The sequence below is a fragment of the Scyliorhinus canicula genome, chromosome 18, assembly GCF_902713615.1.
Source record: "Scyliorhinus canicula chromosome 18, sScyCan1.1, whole genome shotgun sequence".
NCBI lineage: Eukaryota > Metazoa > Chordata > Chondrichthyes > Carcharhiniformes > Scyliorhinidae > Scyliorhinus > Scyliorhinus canicula.
The window spans coordinates 85,445,533-85,465,139 of NC_052163.1; the positions used below are offsets into that span (position 1 = coordinate 85,445,533).

Sequence of the window (19,607 nt, forward strand, 5' to 3'; positions counted from 1 at the left end):
TGACATGTTGTGGTCATACTTTTCCTCTAGATCTTCAAAATAATTTTTTGAAAACCGCTTCAATAAAAGCTGATTTTTTTAATTGTCATTTTAATAAGACGATGTTATTTTAGAAATGTGCTTCTGTCTGATTTCAGTAAACCATTCCCTAGCCTTCCTATGTACAAGTGATTACAGTTAATTGCTCTCATTGCTGTTGCTGGACTGGAGATGTCACAGTTCGTGATTTACTGTGCCTATTTTTAAGTTGGGAATGCTTGAGCGAGTGTAGCTGGTTCAAAAAAACCCACTGTTTAAGATACCATAATCTTTTAATGTTAAAGTTGCATGTACTGTAGCAAAGAGGATCTTTGCGTGCTGCACTGGTATCCAGCCTTCGGTAAGTTTGTTGAGGACAATATGGCAGCTGAATTAAACTGTGATTGTCTAAGTTTTCAAATCTGGCACAGTGCAAGAAATGTAATATGTGGGTGTTGTGAGATGTGCATTTTTGAACAAAAACACAACCTTTTGTTTTCAACCTGTAGAGATCTTTATTGAAGTCCTGTGATGCATACATGGATTTATGTATGAATTTGATAAACAAATTTGATAATTGAATCTGCCACCATGTTGTAAGGTTATTTGGTGTCTCACTAAGATGTCAGTAGACTTTGTGTGGTTGAACATAAACTGTTTATTGGCAACCCATAATGATGTACACATCTCCAAGATACAGCACTATCTAGGTGCTATCATCATGCCAACTTCTCAGACTCTCTCGAGACCACCCTGCCTACTGCCATGTGTGTCTCTATATCATACCGTGTGCAATACAGTTCACCGGTTTTGTGAAGGGGAGGTTGTGCCTCACTAACTTGATCGAGTCTTTTCAGGAGGTGACAAAGATAATAATGGAGGGCGGTGGATGTTGTTTAAATGGACTTCAGTAAAGCCTTTGACAAGGTGCTTCATGGCAGACTGTTACAAAAGGTGAAGTTACACAGGGTCAGAGGTGAGGTGGAATGATAGATCCAGAACTAGCTCGGTCACAGAAGGCAGAGGGTAGCAGTCGAAGGGGGCTTTGCTGAATGGAAGGTTGTGATAGTGGTGTTCCACAGGGATCTGTGCTGGGGTCTCTATTTGTAGAATACATAAATGATTTGGAGGAAAATGTAGCTGGTCTATAATAATTTTATTGTCACAAGTAGGCTTACCTTAACGCTGCAGTCAGTGAAGGTGTTGTATGTACTCTCTTTGCGTTAGAAAAAAAGAATATATGCAAAAATGGAAGAACACACAAGACTTGTATAAAAGTATACTGCAAATGCCTCCCCAGTACCTCGATGTATATACACACTCTTTTCCCCCCTCTCCCCCCCCCCCCCCCCCCACACACATACCTTTTTTTTCTTTACTCATTAGTTATGTGATTTTGCTAACTATATAGCGTTGTTATTTTTGGCTTGTACGTCCTATATTCTTCTTTTATTTTTCTGCTGTATTTTTTTCTTTTTGTGTACACCTGTCAATATACTATGTTCGGAAACCCAATAAAAAACATTTATAAAAAAAAAAAAGAACTGCAATAAAGTTACTGTGAAAAGCCCCAAGTTGCCACACTCTGGAGCCTGTTCGGGTACACAGAAGGCGCCTGCTCGGATACAGAGAGGGAGAATTCAGAATATCCAATTCACCTAACCGCACGTCTTTCGGGACTTGTGGGAGGAAATCGGAGCATCCGGAGGAAACCCATGCAAACACATGGAGAACGTTCAGACTCCACACAGACAGTGACCCAAGCCTGGAATCTAACCAGGTACCTGGTGCTGTGAAGCACAGTGCTAACCACTGTGCTGCCGTGCCACCGATAGCAAGTTTACAGATGACACCAAGGTTGGAGTGGCAGATAGCGTTGAGGATTGTCAGAGGATATAGCAGGACATAGATAGGTTGGAGACTTGGGCAGAGAAATGGCAAATGGAGTTTAATCCAGACAAATGTGAGATAATGCATTTTGGTAGGTCTAACGTAGAGGGGAAATATACCGTAAATGGCAAAACTCTAAGGAATATATAAAGTCAGAGAAATCTGGGCGTGCAGGTCCACAGATCTTTGAAAGTGGCAACACAAGTGGACAAGGTAGTCAAGAAAACATGCGGAATGCTTACCTTCATTGGACGAGCATAGAGTATAAAAGCTGGCAAGTCATGCTACAGTTGTATGGAACCTTGGTAAGGCCACACATGGAATATTGTGCACAATTCTGGTTGCCACACTACCAGAAGGGTATGGAGGCTTTAGAGAGGGTGCAGAGGAGGTTTACCAGGATGTTGCCCTAATTGAGCCCTAACTGAGCCCTAATTCTGTATCCCCATAATGTCTCAGTAAGCTGCTGCATTGCTGAAACCCTGATTTTTAATTCATTTTTAAGGGCAATATTTCCCCTTTCAAATTATTTATTCCATTTCTTAGTGCTTTACTGGTAGAGTGCTGGGGTAGGATTTTTGCTTTGGGTGCAGTTGGCAGCTGTGATTAAATTGTTCTGGTTTTCCGATATGATGTTTGGGTTCAAGTTTCCATTCAAACTCATTTGCATAATCATACTTCCATGCACTAGTGTGATTGGGTAGAGTTTTTTAAAATAAATTTAGATTACCCAATTATTTTTTCCAATTAAGGGGCAATTTAGCGTGGCCAATACACCTACTCTGCTCATTTTTGGGTTGTGGGGGCGAAACCCACGCAGATACGGGGAGAATGTGCAAACTCCACACGGACAGTGACCCAGAGCCGGGATCGAACCTGGGACCTCAGTGCCGTGAGGTGGTTGTGCTAACCACTAGGCCACGTGCTGCCCGATTGGGTAGAGTTTTAAAAGTAATTGCTTGCTGCACTAAAAATGTTCTTTGATATATTTGAGTGGTAAAAAGTGCAATTTAATTCATACAGCTGAAAATGTGTTTATCACAATATAAGCTTTTCGATCAGTGCCTCGTGCACTGTCAATAACTTGATTTTAAATAACTCAAAACCACTTTCAAAACATATAATGAATCATTCATTAGTTTAATTGGTGTACAATTGCCAGATTCTTTAATTAAACTTTTAAAAGGTGCAACTTAACGTGATAGTGGCTAAAACTTAAACAGCTTAATTGTAAAACCTCAAATATCTGCAATTGGTGGAAACTTGCCATACTCTGGGGTCAGATTCCAATGTTATTTTTAGATGACTTCAAAATATTGCATCAACAATGCTGGATGTAACTTGTGTTTGAAATTCCTCACTCTCTTGCACTGATTTGCCCAATCTGGGCTCAATTGCGCTGGTTTTAAAAACGTTACCTAGTAGAAATTCTTGGAGCGGGATTCTCCGACCCCTGCTGGGTCAGCGAATCCCCAGGGGACGGCATGAATCCTGCTCCGATGCTGGCTGCCGTATTCTCCGGTGCCGGTTTTCGGGCGGGGTCAGGGATCACGCTACGCCGGTCAGGGGCCGTTGGCAGTGGCCCCCTGGCAATTCTCTGGGCCCTGATGGGCCGAGCGGCCGTCGGTTTCTGGCCAGTCCGCCGGCGTGGATTGGACATGGTCCCACACGGCGGGACATGGCTGGTAGGCCAGTTGGTGCGGCCCTCGGGGGCGGGGGGGGGGCACCCAGCCCCGATCTGCGGGCGAGCCTGTGGCGTGGGGGCACTCCTATCTTCTGCGTCGGCCACTGTAGGGCTCCGCTATGGCCGTCACGGAGAAGACACCCCTCTGTCCATGCGCTAGAATGTGGTGGCCGATCTGTGCATGCACGGAACCACGCCGGCGGTTCTGCGCATGCGCTAACTCGTGCTGGCCCTTCGGCGCCGATTGGTGCAGCGCCAACCCCTACGGTGCCGGCCTGGCGCCTGAGTGGTTCGCGCCGCTTTTTACACCGGCGTCGGGCCATCGCGGGGATTTAGGAGAATCCAGCTTTTATTGTTTCTCCCTCTTCACTCTGCCAGTGTTGCTCTGAAACCACCTACAAAGAGGTGCATGTGAACCAGTCTAAAGTTTTGCATTGCCTTCCTTTCTAGCGTCCCCACTCAAAAGCGAGGATGTCCGTTGGAGGGAATTACTTGTGGCCAAATATTCAAATTCAACCAAGTTTTCTTTGATGTGCATTAAAACTTGCAACCTGCTTTTTTTGGTGCCTTGTCAATTACTACCTCTGGAATTTGCCACACCCTTCTCCTGGGGGCAGCATAGGGTGCAGTTCTCCTGTTCCAGCACCTAGCCCAATTAAGTGTGAGCTGGAACTCTTTGTAATTACTTTAGTTGGCTGGGATGAAATGTGTGACTTGATCAATTCTCCAATCATACCGGACCAAACATTTAAGATTTGATGTAGGACGTTTCCAAAGTGTATTCATAAAAATGCTAGACCCACTTAAAATTCATTGTTGGATGAAGAAATAGTGAATTGAATAACTGTGCTTTCTGTATCATTCATGTACGAAGTGGACTACATTACATGGACAGGGTGGGTAGAGAGGAATATGGGCCAAATGCGGGAAAGTGGGACCAGCTTAGTGATAAAAACTGGGCGGCATGGACAAGCTGAGCCAAAGGGCCTGCTTCCATGCTGTAAACATCTATGACTCTGTCTATTTACTAAGAAAGTTACTTGGATCAGTTTACCAAAACATCACACTGACATCTAGTGACAGTAGGGTGATGTAGCACCAGGAAGACAGTTCTGCAAAAAGGTTCTTGGGTTATGGACTGATGTGCACAACTGAAATTGAGGCTCATTAAATTAATGACTATCGCTTTGCTGAAAGCATCAGTTTGCATTGTAACTGCTTCGGGGAACCAATTTCCTTCATTGCATTCCATTATTTCAACAGAAATAGATGGGGTTAAAGCAAGGTAAAACTTAGTTAGAATTTGTAAGCATAGATTTTCTTTCGAGAAACAATGAAAGGAACACTTTTTTTTGCAGCGCACTCAACTAATTTCGTACACGATGTTCCATGGGTGGAAAGGAAGGCAGGTCTTATTGTCGAGCAGCAGTGAACATTGCTCTGTAAATTGGTGCTAGGAGATGCATAATATAAACTGTTCAGTCTGTCTGCCTGGCTGTATAAATTTACCTTTCCAGCCCTTTTGTTTGGAAAATGTCTAATGATTGTGTCCACGCCTGATGTTGAAGTCTGTAGTGTTGTGTTATGCTTCTCCATGTAGCCTAAGCTGCTTCCTTGATGTATGTTCTGACAAAGGAAGGTTCAGACTTGGAGATCGGTTTAACGCATTTATTGAACAGTTAACAATTCTCCTATTTGAGTTCGACTCTCCTGCTAATCTTGCTATAGTAACTCAGTCTAACTAACCAGTCTGCTCTAAGCCATGCGGTGGGCGTGATGCTTCTGATCTGCCCCTGTCCTTCTCTGAGTGTCGCCTGTGGAAAGAGAAAGAGCATGTGTGCCTTATCCTTTTATATGGGTTAGTGTCGCCTCTGGATGTCTTGACTGCCCATTGATTGTGTCCTATTCTATGTGTTCATTAGCTGTATGTCTGCATGTCGTGATGTCTCTGGTGCTCCCTCTCGCGTTTAGTGTATTTACATTAGCCCCTTGTGTATTTACAGTGATGCATATCACATGTAGCGTGCAGTATCATTTAGTGAACCATGCAGTCCCACAAATCAAAGTTGGATTTTGGGGTGCAAGAAAATGGGTAGAAAAAGCAAAAGTATGTCATGAAACTGTTGATATATCTTTTCCTGAAATAACTATTCACTGATGCTTTAAAAGTTGAAAACTTAGTTATAAAAGGTGGCTTGCATAAGGGTTGTGAAATAGAGGTATCTCATGGAGTCTGTATAGTACTTTTGGTGCAGGCTGCTCCTATCCACCATTCCTCTCCCACCTCTGGCTTTCTGGCATCTCCAGTGACACACCTTTGGTTGGGCTACTGTTCTGTGGGATTGTTATGTCTACATTACCTTGACTACAAAGTCTACTTGGGCAATAAGTATCGGTAGGTTGTTGGACTTTGAGGAGAGGCAATGGATGTGACATGGACAGTTTAGGTAAAAAAAAGTCTGTTTTAAAGTCAGTCACACTCAAATTGTCTAAAAATTGAATGTTGCAATTCTTGTTGGGTGAATTGAAGGCTCTCTAAAACTCAGGGAATCATCTAGTTGACAGCGCAGCATGGAAGATAGTGCCATGGCAAAATTTGCCAGGGGCCCAGTGGAAGATGGTGTCCTTATACTGCCTTCATTTTATTTCAGTTTTTCAGCAAGACACAGATGGCCTGCATATCTCTCCTTGGCCTGCTGCAATGCTCCAGTGCCCAATGCAAATTGGAGGAGTAGCATCTCATCTTCTGATTGGGCACGTTACAGCCCTCAGGACTCAACATTGAGTTCAGCTACTTTAGACCATGACCTTTCTCCTCCATCTTGACCCTTTTTAAAAAAAACCCATACTGTGACGATTGGAGGATTTTAGGAATATTGGCATCTACATATTGGGACAAATTAAGCGTGTTTGGCTGCAACGGTCATGTTTTTAAAAAGAGGGCAGCACGGTGGCGCAGTGGGTTAGCCCTGCAGCCTCACGGCGCTGAGGTCCCAGGTTTGATCCTGGCTCTGGGTCACTGTCCGTGTGGAGTTTGCACATTCTCCCTGTGTTTGCGTGGGTTTCGCCCCCACAACCCAAAGATGTGCAAGATAGGTGGATTGACCACGCTAAATTGCCCCTTAATTGGAAAAAATGAATTGGGTACTCTAAATGTATTTAAAAAAAAAATGTTTTTAAAAAGGATTTTGTTTTGCTTCTAGTAAATAGCAAATGAAATTGGCCAGAAGAATGTGAATTGACTGGGGAGGACCCTGGGGAGTGCTTTTGCAGAGATGTGTGTTTTCAGTTGGGGAGATGTGTGTTTTCAGCTGAGTAGAGCTCAAAAGGGCAGAGAGATGGTGGGTTTGGAGATGTGGGAGGAGCTGAGCTCTGATCTGCCTGACTGAGTGCATAATTCTTTCCAAGTAGGATAGTTTAAAAAAAAAGTAATATTTTATAGCAGAACATTCTTTTCTGAAGGGAAGAGGCTGAAACAACCTTGTTGAAGCAGCTATGTGAAGACATTCAGCCCTAGTCTGAAGGGTTCTAACCAGAGCCAAATATGTTTTATAAAACAATTATTACTCAATGCCCTGCACGTTTTAAGATTGATTAAGAGTGGCATGTTCCTTTTCTTGTTGTTTAATGGGAAATTGTATAATTGTGTTAAGAGGTAATTATAAGCTGTCCTTTTTGGGTGTGAAGTTAAAAGTTTAATATTGTATTCCTAATAAACTTTTGTCTTAGAAATACCAAATCCCCCCTTATTTTCATGCAATCACTCCTGGAACGAATCATTCTTTCTGCACAGTCTTAAAATAAACTAAAATATTGGGTATCGGTCCAATGTCCCAGCCATTTTGTTGGGGTCTGGTCTGGGATCGTAATATATACATTTATTGTCTCAATGTAAATCGTCCCCTCGTCCCCCATCAACCCTCCCAACCATTGGTCTCTTGTTATCTGCTACGTCTTTTGAAATCCCTCCCAGCTGTAGTTTAATATTCATCACATTTTACCTCTTCAACTCTGATGAAGAGTCATGCTGACTCGAAACGTGAACTTCATTTTTTCTCTCGATAGATGCTGTCAGATTGCAGAGTTTTTCCATCATTTTCTGTTGGATGTCCTTTTGAAGCTCTATACCATCCTCCTCACAGTTAACAAATTTTGCATCAGCCACAAATTGAGTTGTGTCCTGTTAATGAAGATCATCTTTCTTTGTCTTCTTGGGCAGTCCCTCAGGGTTGAGGATGACTTACTTCCACTCGGGGGAAGTGGATTCTGCAGTGAATAATCCAAGCCTGGATCCGCAGATTCTGCCACCGGTTTGGCAGGTGGTATTTCATGAGGTGGATGGGTTCTTTATTTCGGGCTCTCTTTCCACTGTTTACGCTTGGCCTCCGCATGCTCAGCCTATGATGCTCGAAGTGGTTTGCGCCCTCGCGGATGCTTTTTCTCTAGTTCATGCGTTCTAAGGCAAGTGATTCCCACGTGTCGATGGCGATGTTGCATTTATTTCAGAAGGCTTTGAGAATGTCCTTGTAGCGTTTCTTCTGACCTATTGAGTGCTTACCATTGTGGAGCTCGGAGTAGAGCACTTGTTTCAGGAGTCTTGTGTCAGGCACACGGGCAATGTGGCCCATCAATCTCAACTGGTTGAGCTTGACCAGTGCTTCAATACAGGGGATATTGGTCTGGAAGAGGACGCTCACATTGTTATGCCTACCCTGCCAGTGGATTTGCAGGTTTCTGCGGAAGCAATGTTGGTGATATCTCTGCAGGGATTTGAGCTGTCTGTTGTACATTGTCCATGCATACAGAAGGGTGGGGGTCACGGCTGCTCTGTAGACATGATCTTAGTGCAGGGTTTGAAGTCTTAGTCCCAGATCCTGGATCTCCTGATCATTGTCGTTGAACCAGTCTTGGTGTCTCCTCACAGGCACTATGGTGGCTTCTAAGGCGGACCAGGCACTGTGGCTCTGGCTCGTTAGTTGTCGTCAGGTTAGCTGTGAGGTGGCGACTGAGTAGCTCTTTGACATTGCAGCAGTTTTTTCTGCTTCTAGCAGGGGGTGTTGGTATGAGGTCTTCTGCTTGTCCCTCTGGCGGAATAGGGTATTCATGATTACCAGGTCATGTTCTGAACATTTTGTCAGGAGGAAAACTCTATTGGCGATTTGTTTTCCCCACACCTTTCCTGCCTAACATGCCCTTTCAAAAGTTTGCGTCCTTTCTGACTCTAGCATTGAAGTTGCCGAGGAGAATTAGCTTGTCACCCATTGGGGTGTGGGACAGCGGTTGGTCAAGGCTGGAGTAGAATGCCTCTTTTGTCTCATCTGTTCCATCTAGGGTTGGGGTGTAGGCGCTGACGGCTCTGCTATGCTGTTTCTGGGTCAGGGTGAACCTTAGGGTCATGAGTCATTTGCTCACCCCGCAAGGGAGTTTGTTGAGACGTTTCTTTATGGTGAAGCCAACCCTGTCGAGGCAGCATTCTTCTTCTGGTTTGCCTTTCCAGAAGAAGGTGTACCTGCCACCTTGTTCTTTAAGTTGGCCTCCACAAGCCAGTTGTGTCTCACTCAGGGTGCCAATGTTGATGTTGTGGCATTGGAATTCCTAGGCTATGATGGCGGTGCGACGTTCTGGTCTCTTCCTGTTGGGATTGTCCAGAAGGGTCCTGGTGTCCCAGGTCCCAAAATTCATTTGGATGGGTAGGATGAGGTTGGGGTGGAAGATGCTCGTGCATGGATTCTTTTAATGTGGGGTGGTCGTTGCACACCAGCCACCATGTGATCCCAGCGGAGCGATTTGACCCAGTGGCAGGCAAATCCGAGATGACTAGAGACCAGGCTTTGTTGTAAGATGGGGACCAACACACACTTGTCATCCTCCGACCGATCACTGGGGCACTCCACTACAAACCTTCCTCCAGTCTGAAAAACAACTATTAACCACCAATCTGTGTCCTGTCCCTCAGCCAATTTTGTGTCCATGTGACGACTGTCCCTTTTATTTCCTGAACTCTCACTTCATTTACTATTTGTTGTTCTGTACTTTTATGGAAGTGTTTTTTATGTTCACAATTCTGTGGTTGTCAATGGATTAATAAACTTTTAACCTACCTTTTTTTTAAACAGACATTCTATTAACTATGGCATCGGAACATCCAGGTCCTCCTAATCCAAACTGCAAGATCATGACCTTCTATCCAACCGTGGAAGAGTTTAAAAATTTCGGGAAGTATATTGCGTACATTGAATCCCAGGGAGCCCATAGGGCTGGTCTGGCAAAGGTAACTATGCAATCAATCATTTTGAGTTGGTGATCCAAATACACTGTGTTTTTAAAATTATTTTGAAGTGTCCAATTCTTTTTTTCCCCCCAATTTACTGTGGCCAATCCACCTACATATCTTTGGGTGTTGGGGTGAAACACACAAAGATCCGGGGAAAATGTGCAAACTCCACATGGACAGAGACCCAGGAACGGGATCGAACCAGGGTCCTCCGCGCTGTGAGGCAGCAGTGCTCACCACTGCGCCATTGTGCCACCCTCCAAATACACTGTCTGTTTGGTAACTGGTTATTTTGGAATCACCCAAATAATAATCACCTCATTCCTACCTATGCTTGAATTGTGCAAGTAGCAGGGATGGTGTTACAGCATGATTACTAGCCACAGATGAATTCAAATCAATTACAACAGAATTCTCCATTGAGGATTCCACTATTTAATTCCTGAATGAGATTTCATGTTTTGTGTGCCTGCGTAATTTATGACTGACATTCACATTGCTGATTCCTTCTTGGCTCTTTGCTGCTTGCTCTTTCATGACTGATTTCCAGTCTTAAACAAAACTGCAACTTGAGACTTATGAGAGAATCTTGAAATCAATTATTGTTGTGTGAGAATGAGGGAGGGTCGGAAATCATGCGCTGCCTGAGGTATCCTGGCTCTTCCAATGCACCGCTGTTCTGTATAAAATAACAAATTCCCTTCTAACTGGGGTTGTGCCTTGCAAGGCACCTTTCTCTAATGAGGAAAGACGTGTGGAAGCATCTGGAAGAAAAATCACAGCACTTTGTGTACACTGGTGTATATTTATAAAATTAATTTACATGGCTGTAACTTTATATATACAGTTGAAAAATGGAAATGACAGATGCTTCAATTCTTGATTTGCCACCAGATGTTGCAATCGGAGTGCATATAATTGGTAAAATGATGAGAGGGTGAGGAGCTGATGGCGACTGTGTCTCACTTTCCTCCAGTTGATTGTGTGTTGGTCTCCTCTCGGGTGATCGTGTCTTGGCAACCCCTCTGCTAGTGATTGTGTGTTGGTATAATATGTTGGGGAAAATTCCTGTATGGACTCCAATGAAAATGCACAGAAATATTAAGTACATATTTTTATGTGCTGACCAATGAACCCAAGTATTTTCTTTTTGGTGAGAGGAACTTTAAAAAAATAAAATAAAAATAATTTGAATTTCCCAGTAACCAATGCAAAGAATTGACAAGCTTTCACGTTTCAAGAATTTTACTGTAACAAATTGACATGAATATCAAGTAAACCTTATTTGGGCAAACATCACATGAAATGACAAAGAAGGTATATCCATTAAAAATCCCTAATATGGAGGAGGTGGTGGGGTAATGTTATTGTTACTGGACTAGTCACCCAGAGGCCCAGATTAATACACTGGGGGCCTAATTTGGCCATGACAGCTGGTGAAATTTAAATTCAATTTATAAATCGAGAATATAAAGCTAGACTCGGTAACACTCACACTGACGGCTATCATCGATTGTTGTAAAAACTCATCTGATTCACTAATTTCCTTTTAAGGAAGAAAATGCCATCCTTGCCTTGTCTAGCTGTGCAGTACCATATTGGTTAGCACAGTTGCTTGACAACTCCAGGTTCGATTCCCGGCTTGGGTCACTGTCTATGCGGAGTCTTCACGTTCTCCCCGTGTCTGCGTAGGTTTCCTCCGGGTGCTCCGGTTTCCTCCCACAGTCCAAAGATGTGTAGGGGTAGGTGGATTGACCATACTAAATTGCCCTTAGTGTCCAAGGAGGTTGGGTGGGGTTACTCGAATACGGGGATAGGGCTTGGGTAGGGTGCTCTTTCCAAGGGCTGGTGTAGACTCGATGGACCGAATGGCCTTGTTCTGCACTGTAAATTCTATGATTCCACACATATGACTCCAGACCCACAGCAATGTGATTGACTCTTGCAAGGGCAATTAGGGATGGACAACAAAAGCTAGCCTTGTTAGTAATGCCCACATCCCATGAATGAATTTTAAAAACTTCTTTATGCAAATGAAAATCCCACACTGCATTTGCATATTATACTCTCATAGAAATATACTCTTGTGCTGAAAGTGCCCAAGTTTCTCCTAGCTCTTAACAGGATCTCCTCTCCCACCCCCACCTGAGTGAATTTCCAGGTGTCCTTTAAAACAAAGGATTCACTCATACCCAAATAGATTTGGAGTCGCAAGGCACCCATTGGTAACTTTTGTTTTTAATTCTTCACCACAAGCTTTTTTTTTTCGAACAAGGGATCTGCCTCACCCTGCTTGGCATAGCATCACCGTGAATCTTCTTCCCCCAACAGCACTCTGGATGACTCAGTCTGTGAATCTGCATGCTGCAGGGACATCTGCCTTATTTTCTTACTTTCAATAAGTTTTGACCTGGACCCTTCAGACAACAGAGAGCATTGGACCTGCGAGGGACACTCTCTTCTGGGAATGCAGGATAAAGGGAGCACGAGGCTTGGGGCCCTTACTCACCTTGGGGCAGTGGAGAGCACCAGACCTGCGAGGGACACTCTTCTGGGAATGCAGGAAAAGGGAGCGTGAGGCTCGGGACCTTTGCTCACCTTCGGGCAGTGGAGAGCACCGGACCTGCGAGGGACACTCTTCTGGGAATGCAGGATAAAGGGAGCGCAAGGCTCGGGACCTTTGCTCACCTTGGGGCAGTGGGGGGCAGTGGAGAGCACCGGACCTGCGAGGGACACTCTTCTGGAAATGCAGGATAAAGGGAGCGCAAGGCTCGGGACCTTTGCTCACCTTCGGGCAGTGGAGAGCACTGGACCTGCGAGGGACATTCTTCTGGGAGCGGAGGATAAAGGGAGCGCGAGGCTCGGGGCCCTTACCTTTGGGCAGTGGAGAGCACCGGACCTGTGGCCACTGTTCAGACAGTGCGCTGAGTTTGAAAAATCAATGTGTGACATCCCAGGAAAGCAGTAAGCTGATTGGTGGTGAGTAACTGATATTAGGGACAGTCTTTAAATAGCTGAAACTTTAAATAAGATAACAGTTAGGGGACAAAGCTGGGAGGATAAAGGAGTTAAGAAAAAGCGAATCTAAGAGCAGAACCAGGTGGTCAAAAGACTAAAAAAAAAGTGGATTGCAAGTTTCCATCTCCTGAGGAAATCGAAACAGCTGTTTGGGTGAGTACAATTGGGTAGGTACTTACTACTACAATTGGTTATAATTGTTAAGATATCATCGTGATTCATTGTTTGTAAGAAATGTATTCAGTAGTAAGAAAGAGCAGAGAAGAAGTGCCCCAGTTGATATTGTTTTTATATTTAAAGATTAATTTAACTTAAAGGCATAAGAAATGGCAGGAGAGTTCCAAGCCATGGTATTCTGTTCTTGCTCCATGTGGGAGGTCAAGAATGCTTCCAGTTGCCAGAAACAACATGTATGTAGGAAGTGTCTCCAGCTGCAGCTTCTGGAAGCCTGAGTTTCTGAGTTGGAGCAGCATCTGAGGATACTGTGGAGCACCTGCGAGGCGGAGAGCATCGTGGATAGCATGTATAGAGAGGTGATAACACTGCAGGCTCAGACTCCCTAGGCAGGATGGGAGTGCAGAGCAAGAGGACTAGGTGGGCAGGCAGCGCAGGAGTCTCCTGTGGCTATTCCTTTGCAAAACGGATATAAAACCGATGTACCGTTGATACTGTTTGTTGGGAATAACGCCTCGAGAGTCTGTGAATCTGCATGCAGCTCTGCAGATTTGTTCTGCTGTACAGGGGAGGAGCAAACTGTTTAGAAATGCAATAGTCATTGGGGATTAAATTGTGAGGGGATTAGATAGATGCTTCTGTGGTCACAAACAAGACTCCAGGATAGTATGTTGCCTCCCTGGTGCTAGGGTCAAGGATATCGCAGAGCAGTTGCCAGACGTTCTAATGGGGGAGGGTTAACAGCCAGTTGGTGTGGTACACATTGGTACAAAACAACTTAGGTAAAAAAAGCGGTGAGGTTAAAAAAAGGGGTGAGGTCCTAAAAGCAGAATAAAGGGAGCTAGGAAGCAAGTTGAAAAGTAGGACCTCGAAGGAAATTATTTCAGGATTACTACCAGTGGCACATGCTAGTCAGAGTAGAAATAGCAAGATATATAGGATGAATGTGTGGCTGAAAAGATGGTGTGAGGAGGAGTCAGATTCCTGGGGATTTGGGACCAGTTCTGGGAGAGGTGGGACGAGTACTAGCTGGACAGGTTACACCTGGGTAGGATTGGGACTGATGTCCTGGAGAGTTGGGTTGGGGGGGGGGGGGGGGGGGGTACTTAATAGAGGGTTGGGAAAGGGAACTGTAGTGACATGTATGATCGACTGGTAGACAGGGACGACACCGTACTGGACGCAACAAGAAGGAAATGGGAGGACGACCTGGGGATGGAGATAGGGTGGGGACTCTGGAGCGAAGCACTGCATAGGGTCAACTCCACCTCCACGTGCGCAAGGCTCAGCCTGACTCAACTAAAAGTGGTACATAGAGCCCACTTAACGAGAAACCGTATGAGTAGGTTCTTCCCGGAGGTGGAGGACAAATGTGAGCGGTGCCAGAGAGGCCCGGCCAACCACGCCCACATGTTCTGGTCTTGCCCCAGACTTGTGGAGTACTGGACAGCCTTCTTCGAGGCTATGTCCAAAGTGGTGGGGGTGAGGGTGGAGCCATGCCTGATAGTGGCGGTCTTCGGGGTTTCAGACCAGCCAGATCTATTCCTGGGGAGGAGGGCGGACGCCCTTGCCTTTGCCTCCCTGATTGCCCGCCGTAGAATCCTGTTTGGCTGGCGGTCAGCAGCACCACCCAGAGCTGCAGACTGGCTGTCCGACCTCTCGGAATCTCTCCAAATGGAGAAAATCAAATTCGCCATCCGAGGGTCGGACGACGGCTTCCACAGAACGTGGGAGCCATTCATGCAACTGTTCCGGGACCTGTTTGTGGCCAACGTACATGAGGAAGAATAGTCGGGTGGCCAAGAACCAGGGGAAAATGGGCGGGAATCGGGGGAAGGTAGCCGGGGGGGGGGGGGGGGGGGGGGGGGGGGGGGGGAGGCTAGGGGCTCGGTATAGGGGTTTAATGGCAAGCCAAGGCCCAAAACCAAACTATAAATAAATGCCTATAAACATGTGCCTCAGCCATATTGGGGAATGTAAAATATGTATGCTGGCTAAAGGGGGCGGCCACAATTATTGTTATGAAGATGCTTACCTGTAAATATTCATGTAAAATGTTTGTGTTTTCCTTTTTTTTTTCTCTCTCTAATAACTTGTAATTTGTCATATATAAAATATGAAAACTCAATAAAAAAACATTTATAAAAAAAAAAAATAGAGGGTTGGGGAGGATTTAAACTAATATGGCAAAGGGATACAGTGGTTGGGGAGGGTTTAAACCAATATGGCAAGGGACTGGGAGCCCATGTAAGGATTCGGAGCAGGAGAAAAAGACAGCAAGGAGAATAAGATAAGTAATGGACAGGGAAATCCAGGACCAAAATCACAGTAAAATAATAGTAGGGACAGGGCAAGGAACGTTAAAAGCACTAGCCTTAAGGTTTTTTACCTAAACGATCAGAGCATTCAAAACAAAATGGGTGAATTAGTTGCGCAGATTCATATAAAGGGGTATGATATAGTTTGGATTACGTCGACATGGCTCCAAGGTGACCAGGGATGGGAACTAAACATTGAGGGCTATCAGTTTTTAGGAAGGAGCGATAAAGGAATTGCATTGTTGATTAAAGAAGATATTGATACAATATTGAGAAAAGATATTAGCACAAACGATATAGAATCTGTTTGGGCCGTGTTAAGTAGCACCAAGTGGTAAAAAACATTCGTTGGGGTGATATGCAGACCACCAAACTATAGTGGTAATGTTGGGAATAGCACTGGACAAGAAATCAGAAGTGCATATGATCAAAGAACATCTGTGATTATGGCTGACTTTAATCTGCACAGAAATTGGCCGAGTCAAAATAGTCACAGTACAATAGAAGAGGAATTTCTGGAGTGTATTCAGGATGGTTTTCTGGACCAATATGTTGAAGAACCAAGAAGGGAACAGACCATCTTGGACTGGGTGTTGTGAAATGAGAAAGGATTATATGGAAATCTTGTTGTGAGAGATCCCTTGGGGATGAGTAAGCATAATATGCTAGAATTATTTATCAAGGTGGACAGTAAGGTAGTTGATTCTGAGACCAGGGTCCTTAATCTCAATAAAGGTAACTATGATGGTATGAGGCATGAGTTGGCTATGATGGACTGAGGAACATTACTGAAAGGAAGGAAAGTGGTGAGACAATGGCAGACATTCGAGGAACCAATAGGTGAACTCCAAAAGTTGTTTATTCCTATTTGGCGCAAGAGTAGAAAGGGAACAATGAACAACCATGGCTTACAAGGGAAATTAGAAATAGTATTGGATTCAAAGAAGCATACAACTGATCAAGAAAAAGCAATAGACCTGAGGACTTGAAACAGTTTAAAATTTAGTAAAGGTGGACCAAAGGATTAATTAAGGGGAAAATACAATATGAAAGTAAGCTAGCGGAGAACATAAAAACTGACTAAAAGTTTGTATAGGTACGTAAAGAAAAATTGATTGACAAAAACAAATTTAGGCCCCTCAGTCATAAATGGGGAATTCATTATGGGGAGTAAAGAAATTGCTGTGGAACTAAATTCGTACTTTGCTTCTGTCTCCACAAAGGAAGGCATTAATAATGTACTGGCAGTTCTGGGAAGTTTTAATGAGGAGCTGAAGGAAATCAGTATTAGTAGAGAAATGGTTTTCGGGAAATTAATGGGATTGAAGGTGGAGAAATCTCCAGGACCTGATGATCTGCCCCAGAGTACTTAAGGAAGTGACCCCAGAAATGGTGGTCATTTTCCAAAATTCTTTGGACTTTGGAATGGTTCCTACAGATTGGAGGGTAGTGGATGTGACCCCGCTATTCAAAAAGCAAGGTAGAGACAAAACAGGGAACTATAGACCAGTGAGCCTAACACCGGTATTCGGGAAGTTGCTGGAGTCCATTATCAAGGATTTCATATCACAGTATTTGGAAAGCAGTGGTATAATCAGACAAAGTCAGCATGGATTTACAAAAGGGAAATCATGTTTGTCAAATCTACTGAAGATGTAACTAGTAGAGTTGACCAGGGAGAACCGGTGGATGTGGTTTATTTAAACTTTCAGAAGGCTTTTGATAAGGCCTTGTATGTCAAGTTGAAGCACATGGGATTGCATTGGTGTCTTGAGAAGCAAAGAGTTGGAATAAATAGGCCTTTTCTGACTGACTGAGTATGACGTGTGGGGTATCGCAAGGATTTGTGCTAGGACCTAACTATACACATTACAATGATTTGGACGAGGGAACTAAATATCTCCAAATTTGCAGATGGTCCAAAGTGGGATGAGAAGGTGAGCTGTGAGAAGGATGCAGAGATGTTTCAGCGTGATTTAGACCGGCTGAGTGAGTGGGCATATGCATGACAAGTTGCAGTATAAATGTGGATGAATGTGACGTTATCAACTTTGGTCGCAAAAATGTAATAATACTAATCTTTATTGTCACAAGTAGGCTTACATTAACACTGCAATGAAGTTAAGTTACTGTGGGAAGGCAGATTATTATTTGAATGGGTGTAAATTGAGAGAGGTGGATACTCAGGAAGACCTTGGTGCCCTCGTGCATCAGTTGCTGAAAGTAAGCATGCCGGTACAACAAGTAGTAAAGAAGGCAAATGATATGTTGGCCTTCATAGCAAGAGGATTTGAGTATGGGAACAGGGATGTTTCACTGCAATTGTATCGGGTATTGGTGAGGCCACACCTGGAGTATTATTGCAGTTTTAGTGTCCTTTTTTGAGGAAGGATGTTCTTGCTATGGAGGGAGTGCAGCGAAGGTTTACCAGGCTGATTCCTGGTATGGTGGGACTGTCATATGTAATAATCTTTTTTGTCACATGTAGCCTTATATTAACACTGAAATGAAGTTACTGTGAAAAGCCCCTAGTTGCTACATTCCGGCGCCTGTTCGGGTACACAGAGGGAGAATTCAGAATGTCCAGATTACCTAACAGCACGCCTTTTTTGGGACTTGTGGGAGGAAACCGGAGCACCCGGAGGAAACCCACACAGACACAGGGAGAATGTGCAGACTCCACACAATGACCTAAGCCGTCAATCGAACCTGGGACCCTGGAGCTGTGAAGCAACAGCACTACCCACTGTGCTACCGTGCTGCCCCATAAGTCAGGAATGAACGGCACCTGTTGGTCTCTGGGCTAATTTAGTGTGAAAACATCTGGGCTCATCTTCAGGTGAATTCTATTGGAGACCACATCCCCCTCTCTGAACATTTCAACCAGAGGCGGACACTTTAAGACATCAACATCTTATAAAGTTCACCGTAACAGCAATTTTGTTAAATCTGAGAAAATAAGCTTTGAAGACCCAACCTCAGTTTTGAGTCTCTGCTTGACATGCAGCCAACAGATCATTATTGCATGTTCCAGGTTTGAAGTAACTTATTTTTTCTGCTAGATTATGTATGCACTGTGCTTCCAGGTCATTCCCCCGAAGGAGTGGAAACCAAGGAAGTCATATGAAGATATTGATGACATGACCATCCCAGCTCCAATTCAACAAGTGGTGACTGGCCAGTCTGGGCTTTTCACGCAGTACAACATTCAGAAGAAATCCATGACTGTTGGGGAGTACAAGAAACTGGCCAACAGTGAGAAGTATGGAGAACCATTTTTAAAGCTTGTTTTTTAGTGAATGTGCCAAAAAATCTGAGAGGTAAATTTCGAATTGAGAATGTGTTCTTACAAGTGACCGGGATTACATTGGTAAAAGTAGTAGAATGTTGTGGGACCAGTAGTCCCAATAGGAGTTCAAGGTCCAGGACAAAAATTACTCTTTTGAAATGGCAACATTAAGAAACTGGACAGTGTTGCTAAAATCAGTTATTGAACCAGTACAAAAATTATTATGCAGAGGGGTGTAGAAGGAAAAGCTGAGGAATTTGCTCAAATAATCAGAAGAAATAAAAACCGACTCGCAAAAAGAATAAAATTAAATATTTTAAGCATGCTGAAAGAAGGGCAGCACGGTGGCACAGTGGTTAGCAGTGTTGCCTCCGGCGCTGAGGACCCAGGTTCGAATTGCGGCCTTGGGCCACTGTCCGTGTGGAGTTTGCACATTCTCCCCGTGTCTGCGTGGGTTTCGCCCCCACAACCCAAAAGATGTGCAGGTTAGGTGTATTGGCCATGTTAAATTGCCCCTTAATTGGAAAAAAATAATTGGGTACTCTAAATTTATGAAAAAAAAGTATACTGAAAGAAACATCTACCGGTATCATTGCAATGAGGATTAATAGGAAGGAAATGAGAACACTCAAAAGATTAAAAATGACCGTTAAATGAAATGAAATTAAAAAATATTAGATTAGTGTTTCATAAGGTGTGATCTCATGGTTGCAGTGGAGATGGGCAGTAAAATGCAGTGAGCCGCTCAAAAGTGTATTTACTTCAGCGGGACTGTTCACTAGACAAAATAGTGCAAACTGTTATTTGTTTTTTATTATATACAATATTCTAGACTCCAGATGCTGAATTTTAAAAATATATAAATAATATATTTTATTGCCATTTTTTTATTTTTACAGAATAAAAATTTAATGAATGGTGCATCTGATATTTACATGCTGT

General features: G+C 43.9%; 1 protein-coding gene across 3 annotated transcripts in view; it reads left to right on the forward strand.

Moving 5' to 3' along the window:
- Positions 1–19,607, forward strand: part of kdm4b (lysine (K)-specific demethylase 4B) — a 740,412-nt gene that overhangs the window by 142,308 nt on the left and 578,497 nt on the right. For all 3 annotated transcript variants that reach the window (XM_038777903.1, XM_038777902.1, XM_038777904.1), the window contains 2 exons: positions 9,709–9,863; positions 18,463–18,638. In XM_038777903.1, the coding sequence (XP_038633831.1) occupies positions 9,723–9,863; positions 18,463–18,638 (317 nt within the window). In that variant the 5' untranslated portion in view covers positions 9,709–9,722. The remainder of the gene's footprint in view (positions 1–9,708; positions 9,864–18,462; positions 18,639–19,607) is intronic.